The sequence below is a fragment of the Triplophysa dalaica genome, chromosome 10 (genome assembly GCF_015846415.1).
Source record: "Triplophysa dalaica isolate WHDGS20190420 chromosome 10, ASM1584641v1, whole genome shotgun sequence".
Lineage (NCBI taxonomy): Eukaryota > Metazoa > Chordata > Actinopteri > Cypriniformes > Nemacheilidae > Triplophysa > Triplophysa dalaica.
The window spans coordinates 6,061,620-6,080,318 of record NC_079551.1 but is presented as its reverse complement, the minus strand read 5'-3'; the positions used below and the strand labels follow the sequence as shown (position 1 = coordinate 6,080,318).

Here is an 18,699-nt window from a genome sequence, read left to right as displayed (position 1 = left end):
GAAAATATAAGAGCGTTTTCTGGAGTGCGCGCCATCACTCAGACCACTAAACGTGAGCATCTGGGGGACTGTATCCATCACAACCCGAGAGGGAGAAAGAGATGTGAGCATGTTAACGGACAAGCGTTTCTTGTTCAGCAAATAAAAGCATCTGATCTATCTGTCATTTAATTTATAAAAGCCATTGAAAAACTGTCAAGGGCTTAGAAAAAGAGAGAGATATTGGAGGTAAAGCAAGAGATGATAAATTGCAACCTATAGAGCCCCTGCAGCGTGATCTAAGATCTACGTCCGGACCTTGCGTTCGGATTGCTGTGGCTTGCACATTTAACCTCAGTGGAGGACCTGAGAAAGAGCAGGACCTATGTAATATCTTTATAGGTGATACATTGCAGGGCTCTGTCCCCCCGAGATTAAAACCTGGAAGGCAACCTGGCAAGATTTATAATATATAAGTCTTCATTTAAAGAGGATTTATCAGTCTTAAAATGACATTTCATCCCAAAATGAAAAATCTGTCATCGTTTATTCACTCTCGTGTGGTTTAAAACCTATTTATGCCTGTTTCTTCTGTGGAACACAACAGAAGATATTTTGAGAAATGTCCAAACAATGGAGGTCAATGGGGTCAATGTCATTTCATTACCAACGTTCTCGAAAAAAATGTTGTATTCTGCAGAAGAAATGAGATGAAGGTGGATAAACGATGAAAGATGTTTACCTACAAGTCTCATTTATTTGTATTAAGAATTTATAAGGTATTATAAGTTTATTTAACACGATTGAAAAAGGAACCAACAGTGTAGTAATGATTCTACACGAGTCAAACTGTTTTCTCTAACCTGGCACGAATATCGATTATAAAATCATTACAACTCTCGCTGCGGTTCAATACGAGCTGCAAAAATCGATGTAAATAAATAAACACGACGTTAATCTGCAAAAACAGTGACCCGAGACCTTGCATACATACTGTATGTAAACAAACAAGAAGCCACATATCACATCCGATACAAGATAAAAGCTCAGAATGTTTTAAAGAGAGCGAGCGAAAGTCAAAAGAAATTACGAGAACCTTGGACAGGCAAAAGCAATTAAGATGGGGGGCAACCATATTTGTTTCAAATAAAGAGAGAGAGAGAGAGAGAGAGAGATAAATGGGCATGGACCTTGAAAAAGATGAAAGACCCTCAGAGAAAAGAAGAGGCCCTTAACACCGGACCGTATGGGGGTCTATTTCTGTATCCAATATTGCCAGCAAACCTTCAACGATTACCCCCCTCCCCCCTTAAAATGGTATGGGACAGCTTCCATCACGTCACTATGGCAACATGGAGTGGTCCAGTGAGGGGTTTGTAGCAGCATTTGAGAATCAAAAAGACCAGACGGAGTATTGTAACATACTCACTGTTACAAAGTTCCCCTGCATAATAATGACTGCATATGGTGGGGAGAGATAGAGAGCGAGAGAGAGATAGATAGAGAGCGAGAGAGAGCAACATAGAGAGAGATCGAGAGAGATAGAGCAAGATAGAGAGAGCAAGATAGAGAGAGATAGAGAGAGCGAGATAGAGAGAGATAGATATGGAGAGACATAGAAGAGAGCAAGATAGATCGAGAGATAGAGAGAGAGCGAGAGAGATAGATAGAGAGTGCGAGATAGATAGAGAGATAGAGAGAGATAGAGAAATAGATAGAGAGATAGAGAGAGAGCAAGAGAGATAGACAGAGAGAGCGAGAGAGATAGATATATATATATATATATATAGAGAGAGTTAGATAGAGAGAGCCAGAGAGATAGATAGATAGAGAGAGATAGAGAGAGTTAGATAGAGAGAGCCAGAGAGATAGATAGATAGAGAGAGATAGAGAGAGAGAGATAGATGAAGAGAAACATTCTTCCCCCAGTTTACAAACTTACACAAAGACTTTGACCAGTTTCAACAAAAGGACAAGATCTCATACATACTGGGAGAAAAGTCAAGAAGCTCAAACCTGGCTGCAAGATATGTCAAGTCCTGCCACGACCAAAGAACAACCAGCACAACACAACACAACACTGACAGGACAACACACACAAACTGACACTATCACCCTCATTGAGAACTTTAATTAAAACTGTTTTTCTGTTTATATTGAGATGTATATATATATAGATTTTTACTTATAGACTTTTAATTTTAATCTTATTTTTTATCTTAATCTGTATTTCTGCTTGTTTATATTTAATCTTGTGCTTTGGCAATGTAAATTTTCTTTTATCATGCCAATAAAGCTCCTTTGAATCTTGAATCTTGAGAGAGAGAGAGAGAGAGAGAGATAGATAGAGAGAGAGCCAATGCACGTTTGCAGACAGCTGTAGAAGATTCCACAGCATGGCACATGACATGTGACCTTTTGCATCAGGGTCACAGAGGGTCAATGTATGTACCCGCAACTAAGCACCGCACAGCTCCGATTAAAATAACAGGGTTACGCACCGAAAGCGCGCGCACGCACACATCGTCTCTTTCCCTTTTAATAATTACAATTAAAAGCGTCAGTGATAAAATTTCAAATGTAATTCTTAAGATAAGTGAATTACGCGCGAGCGTGTCCGGGCATGTAGTAACATGTAGACAGCTGGTCCTTCATCAAACCCCTCACACGTCATCTCTTCTCCCGATGTCACACAAACACTGCATTTCTCCTTAAATATGAAGAATGAAAACAACTATTATTATAAACACTTGTGTTATAAAATGCTTTTATGATCTCGTCATCTACAAACATGTTTCCGGACAGCTGCTATAATAGCGACACGTTTGCCGTTTAATTTATTCATTCGTCTGGCGGGGAGCCGCTGCCCCGAGTTTTGTCCTGACAAATTCTCCATCTGGCATCAATTAAATGACAGAAATCCAAGGAATTAAAAGGTTTAAACGTTTAGCTTGTATGTAAACACCCCTGCTATAACTCATCTGTAATATAATATAACTTCAATTTAATTTGTAAATGTGTGCGTAATTTGAAGAGGTAAATATAAGAAGCTTATTAATAGCGTATATCAAAATCTTATTAGTTTTGAGTGATGGAGTCGTTTTGAAACCACCCGACAGCTACTGTCTTAATTACATGGAAATTAGACAAATAGTAAAGAAACAGACACGATTTACAATATTTGACAGAATTGTAGTTTATTAATGTAATTGTGAATGTATTCTAGTGGCTTTCATTACAATCATGAACCATCAGCTGTTTACAATTAAAACAAAGAGACTCATTCCCACTCAAACCAATAAAGAATTTCTGCAATAGTTTGTGTTTTTCTCATAATGCAAGCATAATACAAAATAACTAATAAGAATAATAAAGATTCTCAGTAAAAAATGAAACAATGTTGACAAACTATTAATAGAGGAACAATATTGTGTCCACTGCCATGTGCAGTAAACAGCGCGCGACTGCAGCCTCGGTGTTAGTACAATGGCGCCATCTTGTGTTTCCTTCAAGAGTTGCACCATATTGCACATCTTACCATAAAGTAATAAGAAAAACAGATCTGTATTTTTAAACCTTAGATTTAGGCTTTCACAGATAAGAAAAAGGCTAAGACCAGTTCACTTTGGTTAGGTTTAAGCTTTTTATTTCGATGAAGGTGTGGGTTGACCCATGTGGTATGCGACTTTTAATATAACAGATTGTTTGAGGAGCTTTGAAACTTGACAGCATCTGCTTTTTTGTGACGATTTATAGATGTTAAAAATGGGGGGAAACGGTTGAAAGGAACATAAGCAAAAACAAAACTGCTCAATAGATTCGTTGGGTTTCTATCCGCTCACTTATGGGACCAAATATTGAGAGCGCCTTATCGCCACCTGGTGTTTCTTTGAGGAATTACGGCACATGATCTGGTTATCTTTCTGCAGATATTTCTGGAAAAATATTTCATACCTAGATTATTTATTGATATAACTTTTTTTGCTGTGAAATTCTCAGGTTCGTAATGTAGAAATATTAAAAAACAATATTTTGCTCTTTACATACGTTTTTCACACATTAACACACGGTTTTAAAGCTCATTTCTACTGCAAAAAAAAAAAAAAAAGTAAATGTTATTAGCTAGCAAGTATAAAATATGTCTAGTCAGTATTATTTTGGGTCACCAGAAAAAAATAATGTAACTAAACTTCAATGTGACACAAACCATTTTTATTGTATTGTTTATTCAATAGAATTAGTACACAATAAAATTTAAAATAATTTAAATTATTATACGCAATATGGTTTATTTGTGTGTGTAAAAAAACAGCTAAAACAACTTTAGCTGGTTCATTATTAATTATATACTGTATACTTTATCATTTTTTATCATTGGCTAATTCTATTTTTAAAATGCAGAATTTCTTAGACGTGATTTGCAACACCATGAAATGACCCAAATATAGACCAGTCATTTAAATCAATCAATGAACCTGCATAAATGGATCATTAAAATATGGATGACTGAAAGGTATTAATACACATTTCCTCTAAATCATCCAATCAGCAGACAGATTGGAACAACCAATTATATGACAGATCTGCTATAGACGAAATAGTAATTAATAATCAACATAACAACATTGTATATTATATATATAATATATTATTATTATTTTACTACAATTCGTTCCCGTTTAAAATTCTGGTATTGAAGTGTGTAACACCTACAGGAAGTCAAGCTAGAACACAACATTAAAACGTTCAAGTGACAAATAAAACCACTACTAATTCAACGCATTGTGGATTTCTTGTTTCTTCTGTATCCCTCAAATAAACTTCTGGTGCTTCAAACATAGCCTGACGAACGATAGCAGACGTGATTCTGAGAAATGTATTAAGACAATAGCTAAACAAATATTATTTTATAATTTTATAAAAATGGTTAAATATATATTAAAAAGGAATAACAATAACTTTGGGTTAAACGCAAGATTCTCTGCTTAAATATAAATTATATTCATAAATTATGCTGTTTATTACCAATAAAAACGTAACTTTTGCTAGCTTAACGCTAACAAGAGTAGCATGATGATGATACTCCTCGCCACGAATGAAACAAACCAACCCCCATGTCTCTACAATGTTCTGATGTAGAGATATAGGTCTTGTAAAACGGTTGCTAACCTAATCGGTTTGGTTGCTATGGGCGTGGCAGTTGCAAATTGATGATACTCCGAGCCACAAGTGAAACGAACCAACCCCCATGACTCTACGATGATCTGATGCGGATATATAGGTCTTGTTACATGGTTGCTAAGTCATCCTGTTTTGTTGCTATGGGCGTGGCTTCATTGCTTTATGCAGTTTCCGGGAAACTGGTTGGTTCCCTGAGCAAAATGAGCCCACCCACTTGTCTCTATGACACTGTGCCACAAAGATATCAATCTGGGCCTTTTATAATATCCTCACAAGTGGATTTCCCTTCTCTATTAGAAGTCTGTGGGGAATTTCGGGTGGCTGTTACGCCCCAGGGGTACGACTTGCACCCCTTTGTGAGGTATGTTCTTACAGAGCCGGCCAGCCTCTTCAAACGTGGCAGCCCGAATTTTCTACGAATGGGGTGTCAAACTTTGTCGCCATGTTAAAGCGGGAATTTTGTTGATTTTGATTTGTCGGGTTTTCGAAAACCGGATCAGTTAGAAACTATATAGCACACTTCTTTGGACCAGTCTGAAGGTCTGTCTTTGCACAAATTTTAGTCTCGGAAGAATAATAATATTACGTTTATATAGCAGATCAGTATGTTGGCTTGACAAATGATTTACCTCTCACTTACCCCATATAGACTTCCATTATGCATTGCTGCCAATGCTTTGTTTATACACAAAAAACACTTCGACATCCATAAACCATAAAAATTGTAGAAAGGAAAAAGTTTATGTGTAAACATTTATTGGTTTCAAATTGAGATAAAAACAAACTGCACCAGCAAACATTTTACAGCCTTTCGTAGTCCACACATCTCGCAACGAAAATAAAAAAGACGAGATCAAGCGCGCGAGAGAGAGAAAGAGACAAGAGACATGTGACAGTGCAAACGTTTCATCCAGTGACTTCTGATGAGATAAGAATTTTAAAAACCCAGAATGGACCAGCGTCCATCGTCCCAAAGACAGGAAAGGAGAGAAAGCGATAAAACCTTCCATTTGGCAATCGCGCCACTTCCATCGACGATTAAATTAAGTTAAAATTCAAAAACATACAGTCCACATATCGGCGAGTTCAACCCGCTGTCTGTTTCTAAAAACAAATCTCTCGTTTATTTGGATGCGGCTGCGGTATCGATTACGATATTTCCCGACGTGGTTTTTCTTGCTTTGTCGTCCACCGTCGTCGTGCCTGCTGGGAGGCACAAGTCGAAGAAGTTTCCTTGTAACAGATGCCCTGCCTTCACAATTGACTGCAAGAAATCTTGTTGCTTGTTCTTTGCATTTCAAAACAGAACAAAAGGCCGATGCTTTATTTCAGAGGAGCGACATGGCAAAGGACATTTTGTTGCTGTGTGAACTTGAAACTACGATCACATTTTGATCGTAAATAAAAAAACGAACAACATGCTCCGGTTCTAGTTTAGCGTTCCTGATCTATTTTCGGAAGAAAAAAAAAAGCCAACCATGCCTCACTTTTTGGTTTTGTTTAAATAACAGCGAAATTCGTTCGAAACCGTGAGAGAACAATTCAACAACAACATTCCGATAAATTCTCAATTTTTTTCGTTTTCTTTTTTTTTTAACAAACTAGCGTGAAAATCCCATTTGAAAGTAACAAACCTGTTTGGATTAAGCCGTAGTGGTGCGAAAACAAACAAACGAAACAGAAAACAAACCAGACAGAAGGTGACTGAAATGGCAGGAAGTGAGCCTGAGGCAATGATGGTGATTGGTGGAGAGACAGGAGGGGGCGTGGCATTCACTGAGAGCTGGATCTGGCGAGCGTGTGCTGTTCGTGTTTTCCCTTGCTAGTTCTCAGTTTGAATTTGGTGACGGAGCTGTTGAGTTTTTGAAGCGTGCTCTGCGCCGCGTATTTGGAGGGGAACGTGGCCAGGATGGTGTAGGTGGACGCCAGGTCGTGAGGGGGCGGTTTGGAGGGGTCAGAGTTTGTGGCGTCCGCCCCCTCGCTGCGGCTCTCTGATTGGTTGGGGGATGGAGGTTCGGCCAGCCATTTTATTTTAGCGCCAACTTTGCTCAGTTCTGCGAATAAAGAGTCTGCTTCCGCTCGACTGATACCAGCCGGAAGATCCGTCACCTCCAGAACACGACCGATCTCTGGAAACAAAAGGAAGCGCATACATGCGTATTACAAATGCACAGCATTACGAAATTTAGATATGGCTTTTATTTCATACCCGTCTCTCCTGTGCTCACGTCAATAGACAGCGATTTCTTTGCGGGTCTTCGACTGCGCCCGCCGTACCGGCTACCCACATGACCCTGTGACGCAAACACAGATCTGACGGTGAGCGAGTGCTTGTGTCAGTCAGAGAAAAGAAATGCGGTATCTTCAACACGCCGATGGTGATGAGAATGCTGATGGCATGCGTTGACTTCATGCGTTTGGATGTTTAGGGTCACCTGACAATGTGTTAGAGCAGTGTGTGTGTGTGTGTGTGTGTTCAACCTGATGGTGATGAAGGTTGTGATGATGGTTGACCACATGAGAGCCGTGCATTAGTGGGGGTCTGATGGGGGGGTTATACTGGAGGGGCTGCCCAATCAGAGGAGGATACCTTCCATCACCTGCTAAGAAACCACACGATTCATAATCACATATTTCTTCTAATCTATCAAGTAAAAAAGAGACACAAAGTGTTTAGATGCACTTTTGTAGGCTCACCTTGGCCTGGAGCGTATGGGCGAGGGAACTGGGGCATGATGGGAAAAGGGGCGGGGCCAGGACGTGGACCCTTCAAATGGACAGGAGCGGGTGATTGAGCTGGTGAGGGCGAGGGGCTAATCAGCTGCTGTGGATTATTCTAGAGCGAGCGAGAGAGGAAGAACAAGCAAACATGAAAATGATGTCTTACTGAATCCTTTCAATGGAAATGGACTGTAATTGGCCATCAACATTTTCGAACTTCGAAAATGATCCTAAAAATGTTGGTCCTCTGATTCATTGTTATAGTGTGGACAAACGCATTTGATTCGTTATTCTGTATTATAGATATACACAGATTAGATGCATCTGTGCACCGCTGTAGTCGTTTGTACCTGCATGGGGTCTTGCAGGGGCAGGTCGTTGTGTTTGTAGTAACGATTTGGTTTCCACTGAGGTGGGGAAAGAGCTCGTGGCTGCTGGCAGGGAGGAACGCTCAACTGCATCATCACCACTCCGCCAGCAGGGGGCGGATGAGGAACGCCTGACAGACCACAACAGAGGAATCAAATACATTGCACAGTTCTGGAATCATCATAAAAGCGGCTTATACGGTTTGTAAAAACATCTAACAAACAAAATAAGCTTTATGGGTGAGTTTTTAATGAAAATTACAATTGTATGCAATTTTTCCTCACTTCTTATATCATAATGCATCTGGATACATAAAATGAAACAAAATATATATTAAGTAAATAAAAAAAAATTATCTTCCCCTTTGGGATGAAAAACAAACTTGGATATATCTGGTTGTGTGCATGAATCAAAACTAAAGTAAGAATAAAATAATAAATAAATAGGAATATTTAAATATCCACATTTTTACATTTATTTTCAACACTACATTTATAAGTCATTATAGCTTTAATAAAATAAAATAAATGTAAAATGTGGACACTTAGAAAGCATTTATGTTTTACTATACATCTTAATTGTTACATTTATAAGAAAACGAATACAAACTTTCAGAATAAAATAAATAAAATTTATCCATCCACATGTTAACATTTATTTTAACCGTTACATTTATAAGAAAAGTCATGAAAACGTTCAGAATAAATATCAATAAAAAAACAATAATATTTATGTTTCCAAGTATTTTTATTTATTTTAATCGTTACATTTATAAGAAAACTCATTAAAACCCTCACACTGTGTTGGCTATCATTATTGTGTATGGAATATCATAATCCTATGAATATAATTAACCATAAGCATTTTAATACTCCAGTAAAGCAGACATATATTTGAGACATCTATTTGACACACACCTCACTTTTGAATTATTCAACAGCAGAGACGAAACGCAATAACTAGAAACAACCACACGCAAGCACACACACCAATTAAATAGATTTATTAAACAGTAAAAGGTCAAAGAGTGAACGAGGGTCTCGCCTCTTCCTCACACACACACACACACACACACACACACACAAACACACACACACACCCTCTCTTTCAGCAATATAATCATCACCTCCTCCACACACACACACACACACAGCAGCTGAACGTTCATTAACACGGAGGTTTATTCAAATAAACATCGATTCTTCCCGCTTCCTAAGATACGTGTGAACTAGCGAGCGCCCGCGAGGCACGGACAGAAATGAGAATTGTAAACAACATTTAATTAAATGACTAAATAAAACATTTTGAAAATGGGAAATAAACTCTGCTCAAAGCTCATTATATGTGCTCAACTCATTAACCGAGAGACGTGACGGGACTTAATATCTGCTTTTGAAAACACCTGCCAATGATGAGTGACAGACTTCTAAAATAACACCTAGATGTGAACTTTTCACCGTTAAGAAAAGCGTTTACACGCATGATCGTAGAAAAAAGATGAGATATTTAACATCTATATGACAATTAAGCATATTATCCACTAATTTCTTTCAAGCAAAACCACACATTTTTTATATTAATGTTAAAATAATATTAATAATAATATGTAGTATTGCATTTTACATGCATTTTTCTTTTATCTTCAAACTGTGTGAGATTGTATATGTTTATTTATTATTCATTAATTTATTAATTATTAATATTAAATTGAGCAAATATTCACTTATTTATACTTAATTTCAAAAAATATTAATTTATTCACGCAACAATTTATGCTTAACAAACCATTTAAACTGATTAGAGGTTTGCGAGTGATCTACCTATCAGCTACCGTACCTGGGCACTGCTGGCCTGTGATTGGCTGAGAGCCACAGGGGGAGGGCGCTCTCGGAAATGACATCTGATCCGATCCCGGTGGTGGAAGGAAGCCAACTGTAGAACTGTACGCAAAAACCATCATATTGATCAATAACATGAAGCTTCAATCTGATTGGCTCAACCAATCATACGCATCCAAGTTTGCGCGTTACCTAATGGTAGAGTGTTGGGTTGGCGGCAACATGCTGTAATACACCTGCATTTGGGCAGTTGGTGCTGGCGTCTGATTGGTCTGTCCTTGGAGCACGATCTGTTGCTGATAGGCTGCCTGCGAAACGTTCTGAGATCCCTGTTGTAAGGACACCTGACACACACAAAGTTAAATGTTAATTCCTAAGAGGCCTTTACAGCATAACGTGTTTAACGTAAGACGCGACGCTCACCTGATATGGAGGCATGCCGGGGTACTGCACCATCATGCTCTGAATCTGATTGGCCATCCCGCCCTGGGTGTTAACCAGCGATTGATTCTGAGTCTGTTGGACTCCCATCATTCCTTGGTAGCTGGGTGGTTGACCGGGCATGACCGTCTGGTAACCTGAGAAGAGATTCAGGTGATTATTCGATCGTCTGCACAAGAGTGATTAAACAACAGCAAGTGATGACAAACGATGAGCAAAGAACATCTGGAACATTAAACATTAAGAAGGACACAAAGCAATGAGATGAATATCAAGATGCGCAAGCGCAACATTAAACAACTGCGACATGAGACGACTAATTAACTCGTTTTCATACAAAGTAGTCTGAAAATATGCAAGCCGTGTCGGAAAAACACAGGCTGAATTTTAATTGGTTAAGCTTATGATTTATGAAGTGTGAGCCCTGGCGGGTGACGGTTAAAGCTGCAATCTGTAACTTTTTTATAGTTCAAAATAAACAAAAATCTGTTATTAAGTAAGCACATAAAAAGTCTGAATTGAAAACTCTGAAGTGAATGATGATACTTGAGCTATAATTGGCAGGAAACGTCAGTTTGACGTCATTTCGTAAACGTCAGTTTGACATCATCTTGGAAACATCCGTTTGACGTCATTTTGCAAAAAAACAAGCTTAAATAAAAAATTGTAAGCTTATGATTTATGAAGTTTGATCCCTGGCGGGTGACGGTTAAAGCTGTAATCTGTAACTTTTTTAGAGTTCAAATTAAACAAAAATCTGTTATCAAGTAAGCACATAAACAATCTGAATTGAAAACTCTGAGGCTTGTCATTTGACTTCCACCCACATTAGGTACATAGTTAAGGTTAACTTCAATTTTAGGTTTCAAACAGAGATGGCGATAAAGAGGCAATTTACGAATCGAGGTATTAAGAGCGTACTTTACATTTTTTAATCTAGACTCAAATAATCAATTTTGTTAGCAGTGTCGCAGGGCTTATTTGGAGATCGTGTGAACAGGATCTTTGAGGTGGACGACGGCAGACAATCGTGTTCCGAGTCCATCGAGTTCCCAAGAGTGATTCATTTCTAATCAGATCCAGTGCAGAACAGATGAGCTGACCTTTCGTTCGCTCCATCAGTGTGGGTGCCGGAGTACTCGGCTTTTTTTACTTGCTCTTGCAAGGCCGAAGCAAAAGACGAAAAGCCTGTCGATTCAGATCATACAAGACACACACTGAAGCGCCGTAAAATGGGGTCTTTCAATGTCACTTTGAACGAAGGACGTGTAATTTGTTCTCCCTTACACACACATAGAACGCAAGGCTAATTTTCTTTCAAAATCTACATTTTATCTACAAAAACTCAACTGTTAATGATGCTAACCACTGGGGATGCTTATATTCAAAGACCTGATTAATTGATTAACTTTAAAAATCAACCGATTAATCGATTAATCGTTAATAAAAGCTCCACGGTATCGAGCCCCGCTAGCAAAAAATTCTGTAACAGCACATGATGTATGTTACCGTTTAAAGATTTCGAGTAACATGATTTTTTTTTGAGTTGTGTAAAAACAGATCTGTCTTTAGAGTCAGATGATTTCATTTTCCTCGTCCTTCTGAAAGCATGTATCTTTATTTTACATGATCATTTTGGCATAAATCATTATTAGTCACCCGGGTATTTCGCCATCTGCTTGCAAGATGAAGTGCTTTGTGATTAATCTGATTAATCAACAATCATCAAGTTTAACTGATTAAATTCATTTAGATGAATTGTTAACATCTCTACTAACCACTTAATTTAATGTTGAGTTGAGTGGCGTTCGCCTGTGCGCTACTATGACTCCAAGATGCTGTGAACGGTTGCCAATATGTTGCCATTTGGTTGCTAGGTAATTCTGCGAAGTCATGCGTCGCTACGTGGTAGCTTGTACATTCGAGTCAGAGGTGAAAGTCAAGGGTGACCGCTGAGAAACAAGGGTCGGAAAAAGAGACCGGTTCACTGTGAGAATTCCTGACAATCTCATACAGCGAAACGGCCCCGTTTCCCAACGCTCCAATTGGAAATCTCACGTTCTGAAAGGTTACATTAGTGTGTGTGTGTGTGTGCGGGGGGTACCTGTCTGTTGTGGTGGCAGATGTTGACTCTGGGGGGCGCTGTAGTGTACCGGTGTCACCGCTCTGTAGTGTTGGCTAGAGTGTGAATATTGTCCCGGAGCACAGAAGCAAGCAGATACCTGCAGATGCACACATTAATATTGAAAAAACTGAACCACGTGTGTCGCTAAGTCACCATAAAAGTTGCAACTTCATACCTGTTGCACGGGTTGCTGCATGTATCCGTGTGGCTGCAGGACCGTTTGATTGACAGGTGTGTGCTGAGGATAGGCGTGGCCGCCCATTGGCTGCCCGGCCGTCTGAAGCATGTAGCCGGTGGACGGGGGGTTCTGAAGCACCAGGGATTGTGGGTACAGGCCCGTGTGGGGGTCCTGAGCTTCTCCTGACGTCTGTCGTACAAAATTCATCTGGCTGAACTGAGCGCTTAAACCGTCCTGTTGCTGTTTAAACACACATGGTAAAACCGGTTAGCAATTCGGTTTAAAAGTGAAAATTGATTTATTACTTTGAAATAGTTATTAATATTATCTACTTATTTAATCTCAATAGCCAATTTTATAGCAAAAAACGTGGATATTTAGTGGAAGTGGATCACAGACACTGAAGGTATCATGAGATGATAGTTTACCAAAAACTAAACCAGGGCATCACTTTAAAACTTTACACTTTAAAAGTCATCAAACATGAAAAGCCGTTCCACTTCCACCATGACCAGAGACCCCTTCCTGGCAAAACTTGTAGATATCTTTTTATTTCAAAAACCCAACATCTGGTTAAATGAATTATTGATGCGGTCTGCATTTGCTAATGAGGCGGTTATATTTGGTAGAAACAGGTCAGAGATGGTGAGAGATGATAAAAATGACCCAGTTCAGTCATTGGACTCTCCACCGGGTCCAACAAACTCAGATGGGCCTCATTTTTTATTCCTCCGAGAGACTAATCAATAAGTTCGGTCCTTTCCGAGACGTGTCGGAAATAAGAGTTTTTAGGCTTTATCAGACACAGAAATGAAACAAATGATGTCGTCGAAAAAAAAAAAAAAATCTAAAACTTAGAATTATTTCACATTTTAAATACTATTTTATTTCAAAAGATCTTGCTTATCATGACGTGATCCGTTTAATACATGTAACAACACAAAGAGAAGAGATCATGGAAAGACAGTGCGAGGGTAAAGGAGAGCAGTACCATGGTATATTGTTGAGTAAAAGCACCAGGCAGGAGAGGAGGAGGACAAGAGACTGCAGCGAACTGCACTGGCTGCGCAGACGGCTGCAGAGGAAAGAATAGACACAGAAAAAGAGAGGAAGAGATGATGAACAGGAGGAAAAAAGGGAGGGATCACAGGTCAACATTCAAAAAGTGAACGCAACTGGATAGAATAATGAGAAACATGACGATGAGAATGAATGAGAAATTTTCGAGCAGTAATCAAAATAAGGAATACAGAAAGGTTCAGATTACAGATAAATATGAACAAATCGTTAATGGCAAAAGCATTTTGCTCATTACATATTGCAAAAATAACATTTATTAAACTGGTAATGATAAAATAAATATAATTATATTGTCATTTGGTTATTTTTGTAAATGTGCTACAGGAATAAACATTGAATTGTATAATTCTATATATGTATTGTATACGTTATATACACTTCAATTTTTGTCAAAATTGTGAAACGCACCATAAAAAACTAAACTAAAACTATTACTATTACTATTACTTAACATTTTTATAAATTGAAATAGAATGAAATATCAGCCTAAATACTTATTTAAAATCGTACACTAAATAAAAACACGTCATAAAATAAAATATAAATGGAAAAAACTAAACAAACTGAAATAAAAATAAATTCAACTTGTTAATTAATGAAAATGACCGAAGCACATAACAAAATCACTAGAAATGAAACAAAAACTAAAAATTAAAATGAATTTAAAATAGTAATAAAGACTACAATAAATCTGAATAAACTACAATAACTATACATTTAATTAATAAATCAAGTAAGGTCAGGTATTATTTAACTTAATATCAAGGTGAAAAGATATTATTATTATAATAAAATGACTTATTATGAATTACTTAAAGTTTATTAAAATAACCTTTAATTTTTATTTAAAGGAATTGTACTGGTTGTTGATAAGAGGGGTAAACCAATAAGGCAGATGGACGGTTCGCTGACCTGCGCAAGAAGGTGATTGGCTTGTTGAGGCTGAGGGGGAGGATGAGATGGTGGGGGAGGGTGCAGAGTCATGGTCTGTTGGCCCCGCCCCTGCTGTGATGTCACAGGGTTGTAGATAACCGGGCTGCCGTCGGGGTTAATGTACGGTTGACCTGTTAAAAAAACAAATACAAGTACAAAATAAATATTTAAGAGAGTTTAATGCAGAAACAAATTGTGTTCATTTTGTTAACAATTGCGCAATCGCTTTCGCAAACCGAAAGAATCAAAATGGTTATACATTTAACCCAGAATGTTCCACTATAGTGGGTCGTTTATTCGATTTCACACATTAAAATATTAATGATGATTTAGATATGAGGGTCAATGTGTCAGCGAGTTAAATTTATACTATTAGCTGTAACAAAAATCCCAACTGAACATTTACGGAAAAAGTATTTTCTTCGTAAACTGCCAGGACCACAGCCCTGCTTTCCATCCGCTTCTGTGAGCATGGTTCAGGTGTTACCCACCTGTCTGTGGATTGAGAAGCACGCTGCCTGGTGGAATGGCTGAGGTGTCCAGTGGAACGATGTAGAAGCTAGCATTAGCGTTAATGTTAGAGTTAGTACTCGAGCTCTGAGCTGCCGGGGTGCTTGCGTTGCCCCCGATGGGGGGAGCTGGAAGAGCGGCGGCGGGCGCCATTGTTAAACCCCGACCGGGTTGCGGTAGAACGGGGGTGGGTAACGACAGCTGAGCAGGTCGAGGGAGCGACCCGGAAGACGAACCTACGCTACTAGAAGAGTCGGAACCTGAAGTGACGTAAGAAAAGAAGGACGAAAGAGTTTTTTAAGGCCCTCAATCAGGATGTTGGATGAGGTCATGCGTGAGGATGATGTAAGGGGCGGGGCAAATAAAGATGTGGCGGGGATGTCATGGCGTGGAAAATCATGCATAGCTGTCGATGTGACCGAAAAAAACTAAAAGACAATAATTGAAAACCAGTAAAGGCTGCGAGATTATTGCTCGGAGGGCTGTTCAGACATAAACGGGCAGGAGGAGAGACGCAGAGGTTTCTAAACGGAAGAGAGGGGACATTAAATATTTAACATTATAAATATATATTGGTGTCAATGCCTTGAGCTTTAAAATGCCATAGCATAAATAACCAATGAATCCCGAGAGCCGGCCGCTCTGAATACGAATGCTCGCTCTGAGTTTCTCCTCAATGCACGTGAAATGGATGAAAGGAATGGCCTTTCTTGATATGTACCACAAGCCTTTACGCACTGCTGCCCATAGCACGAAGAGGAACAGAAGCAACATAAATAGAAATAACCAACAAAACTAAACACTGATGTCATGAATTTGTGTGTTTAACGTAATATCAAACTGAGGTGGGCTATACAGGATGCATGGGTATACAAATAAAATCAAAATATCACTGTACGATAATACCTCTGTATTAAATCCACGGTACGGTACTTTGTTATAATAGTTAAAATGACAAATGAGGACTTTGAGACAATCGAGGTTGTGTGGTTGGATCCAGATCAAACTCCTCCAAGTTTATATATTTAGCCGCCATATGGAGCGTTAAGATGCAACCCGTGTTCGTCAAATATTTTGTTCATAAAGTTTGTCTTCAGCAAGATCAGCTTTTCTGTCAAATGAATAACTTCAGTTACGACTTACTAAAGGGCAGAGCAACAACAGTATGATGTGTGTTGTGGCAAAACTGCTGCAGAAATCTGTCGACCAATCAGGATGCAGTGGGAGGAGACTGGATCTGGATCCAAACCTGCCACCTGGATCTCGCGTTCTGCAGTGAGGAGCTACTGTAAAAGTATCCTCTTTTCTTTGTCCTCTAACCATAACTGTTGCTCAGAGGTAATAGTATGAGATGGTTCAAATTCCCTTTTAATCCCTTTTATAAAATAAAATAATTGCACCAGATGGACTTTGCCAAACTATACATTTTTCTAACATTCTCCATGTTAGGCACCGGAAGACCTGTAGTTTTATACAGTCATGTGATCGCGATAATATTGAGACATCCCTAGTTATACACGTTACATGGCAGTAATGAAATAAGTGGGTTTAATTGCGTTATTTACTGGTTTTGGATAGTTTTCCAGCGCTCTTGCTGCTGGCCGTACTGTCTCCTCGTATAAGCAGGCTGATGCCACTGAAGCTGTTTGCTTTGGTCATAGAGGGCTTCAGGTTCCTGTGAGAGCTGTCTGAGTCTGTGCTGCTCCAGGGTCTGGGGTCAGAATACTTCAACTCGTTCTCTGAACTGCTTTGACGACTGTTTCCAGAGCGACCGTCTCTCAGTCTGCAAAAAATGTAATGAATTTAGGACATGCAATTAGTAAAACTTGTGGTTTAATTGCATCATTACGCAAATGATTAAAAAGTAGAAGAATTTTATTTTTTAAAGATTTGTCGTAATTGACGTAAAAAATTACGTAAAAAAAACGGATCAACCACGTGTGCAAAAACCATTACCTGAATATTTGACGTCTTTGCTGGGTGTTGATGAAAGTAACATCCTCTTGGATTCTAGAGAAAATTTTGCAAACGTTAGCATTGTGGTAATACAGATCTAAGCAGGAAACTAACTAACATAATGCAAATGTATTATGATTGTTTTTTTTACCTTTTATCGAATGGAAAATGTTCTTGTCCCTGCAAGTAAAAAAAAGATGCACATGCACTTAAAACATAGCAAACAGAAAAAATTAAAATGATCTATTTATTTTAATATTACATGTATTGGATTATGAGTCAGAGCATATTCATGAATTGCTAGTAGATTTAAATTAGTTTTGGCTTTAATAAACAATGTGGTTTGGGAAAAACTTAAAAAAAGTGTTTAATGTCCCAGCATGAACATTTCTCTATAAATAAATCCAAAATGACAAAGAATAACAATATACACATATATACATAATATATATAATAACATAATACACTGGCATTCGGTATATCGCTGCTTTTCTTAAGTGATTTTTATTTTATGCCATTAATCATTGTTATTAGTCACCCTTTATGTCAATGGATTTTGCAAATATCTAACCAATAAAAAGTACTAAAAAGTGCTTGTCAGCTTTGTACCTTTTAAATCATTTAATACTTTTGTCAGTGTTTTTTGTCCGAATTTGGACATAATAGGTTTACAAAAGGACAGCGATGATATTTAAATGAACAAATTAGCTATAGGAGTAAGAAAAATTTGTAACAGTTATAATAGTTCAAACAGATTTACAATATGAAATGTCAATTTATATAAAACAACACACCTCTTGAGCGAAGATTCTGTCTCTGGCGCGCTGGTATTCCTCCTCCCTCTCCTCGATCGATTTGCTCCTTCGGTCATCCTTCAGACGCATTCGCAGCTACACACACAATAAACAACATTCAATTTGTGCGTTATTATATTACTAATAATAATAACACATACTAAGTATTCAACAAATGAGTTTTATTTCGTACCCTGCCATCATCCTGGTCCAGGCTTGAGTTATCTCTCTTTAAGATGTACCGCTTTTGAAAGTCATCTGTTTTGTCGTCTTTAATGTGTTCTGAAAACTTCTGGTCTGGTCTAGAAAATGTAAAAAGCGATAGTTATTTTAAAACAATCAAGTCAATGTTTGTTAAAACGAAACTGTTGTTTATGCAGACGTACATTCTAGTATTGCTGGTTTTGTTAATAATAACTGCTTTTCCGGTCTGATCGACGTTATGGTCCAGCCCGAAGTACGCGGCCACCCTGTGCAGCAGCATCCTGTGATATGATGTCATCGGGGGAAACTTTCTCTTCTGACTGCTGAGAAAAAAAAAACATTAATTCACAAACAATTACATGATACAACTAAATTCACACTTTTCGGTGG

General features: G+C 38.3%; 1 protein-coding gene across 12 annotated transcripts in view; it reads right to left on the bottom strand.

Moving 5' to 3' along the window:
* Window positions 1-5,894: 5,894 nt before the first annotated feature.
* LOC130430557 (R3H domain-containing protein 1) overlaps window positions 5,895-18,699 on the bottom strand; it is a 29,365-nt gene continuing 16,560 nt past the window's right edge. For 4 of the 12 annotated variants that reach the window (XM_056759693.1, XM_056759692.1, XM_056759698.1 and 1 more), the window contains 19 exons: window positions 18,492-18,632; window positions 18,299-18,407; window positions 18,106-18,201; window positions 17,463-17,491; window positions 17,312-17,365; window positions 16,921-17,138; window positions 15,337-15,615; window positions 14,825-14,976; window positions 13,824-13,907; window positions 12,830-13,072; window positions 12,634-12,751; window positions 10,512-10,666; window positions 10,281-10,432; window positions 10,087-10,190; window positions 8,232-8,380; window positions 7,858-7,996; window positions 7,642-7,763; window positions 7,370-7,454; window positions 5,895-7,289 (listed from right to left, as the gene is read on the bottom strand). In XM_056759693.1, coding sequence (XP_056615671.1) covers window positions 6,934-7,289; window positions 7,370-7,454; window positions 7,642-7,763; window positions 7,858-7,996; window positions 8,232-8,380; window positions 10,087-10,190; window positions 10,281-10,432; window positions 10,512-10,666; window positions 12,634-12,751; window positions 12,830-13,072; window positions 13,824-13,907; window positions 14,825-14,976; window positions 15,337-15,615; window positions 16,921-17,138; window positions 17,312-17,365; window positions 17,463-17,491; window positions 18,106-18,201; window positions 18,299-18,407; window positions 18,492-18,632 — 2,785 coding nt within the window. In that variant the 3' untranslated portion in view covers window positions 5,895-6,933. The remainder of the gene's footprint in view (window positions 7,290-7,369; window positions 7,455-7,641; window positions 7,764-7,857; window positions 7,997-8,231; window positions 8,381-10,086; window positions 10,191-10,280; window positions 10,433-10,511; window positions 10,667-12,633; window positions 12,752-12,829; window positions 13,073-13,823; window positions 13,908-14,824; window positions 14,977-15,336; window positions 15,616-16,920; window positions 17,139-17,311; window positions 17,366-17,462; window positions 17,492-18,105; window positions 18,202-18,298; window positions 18,408-18,491; window positions 18,633-18,699) is intronic. The other 8 variants (XM_056759695.1, XM_056759696.1, XM_056759700.1 and 5 more) reach the window with 8 other exon arrangements.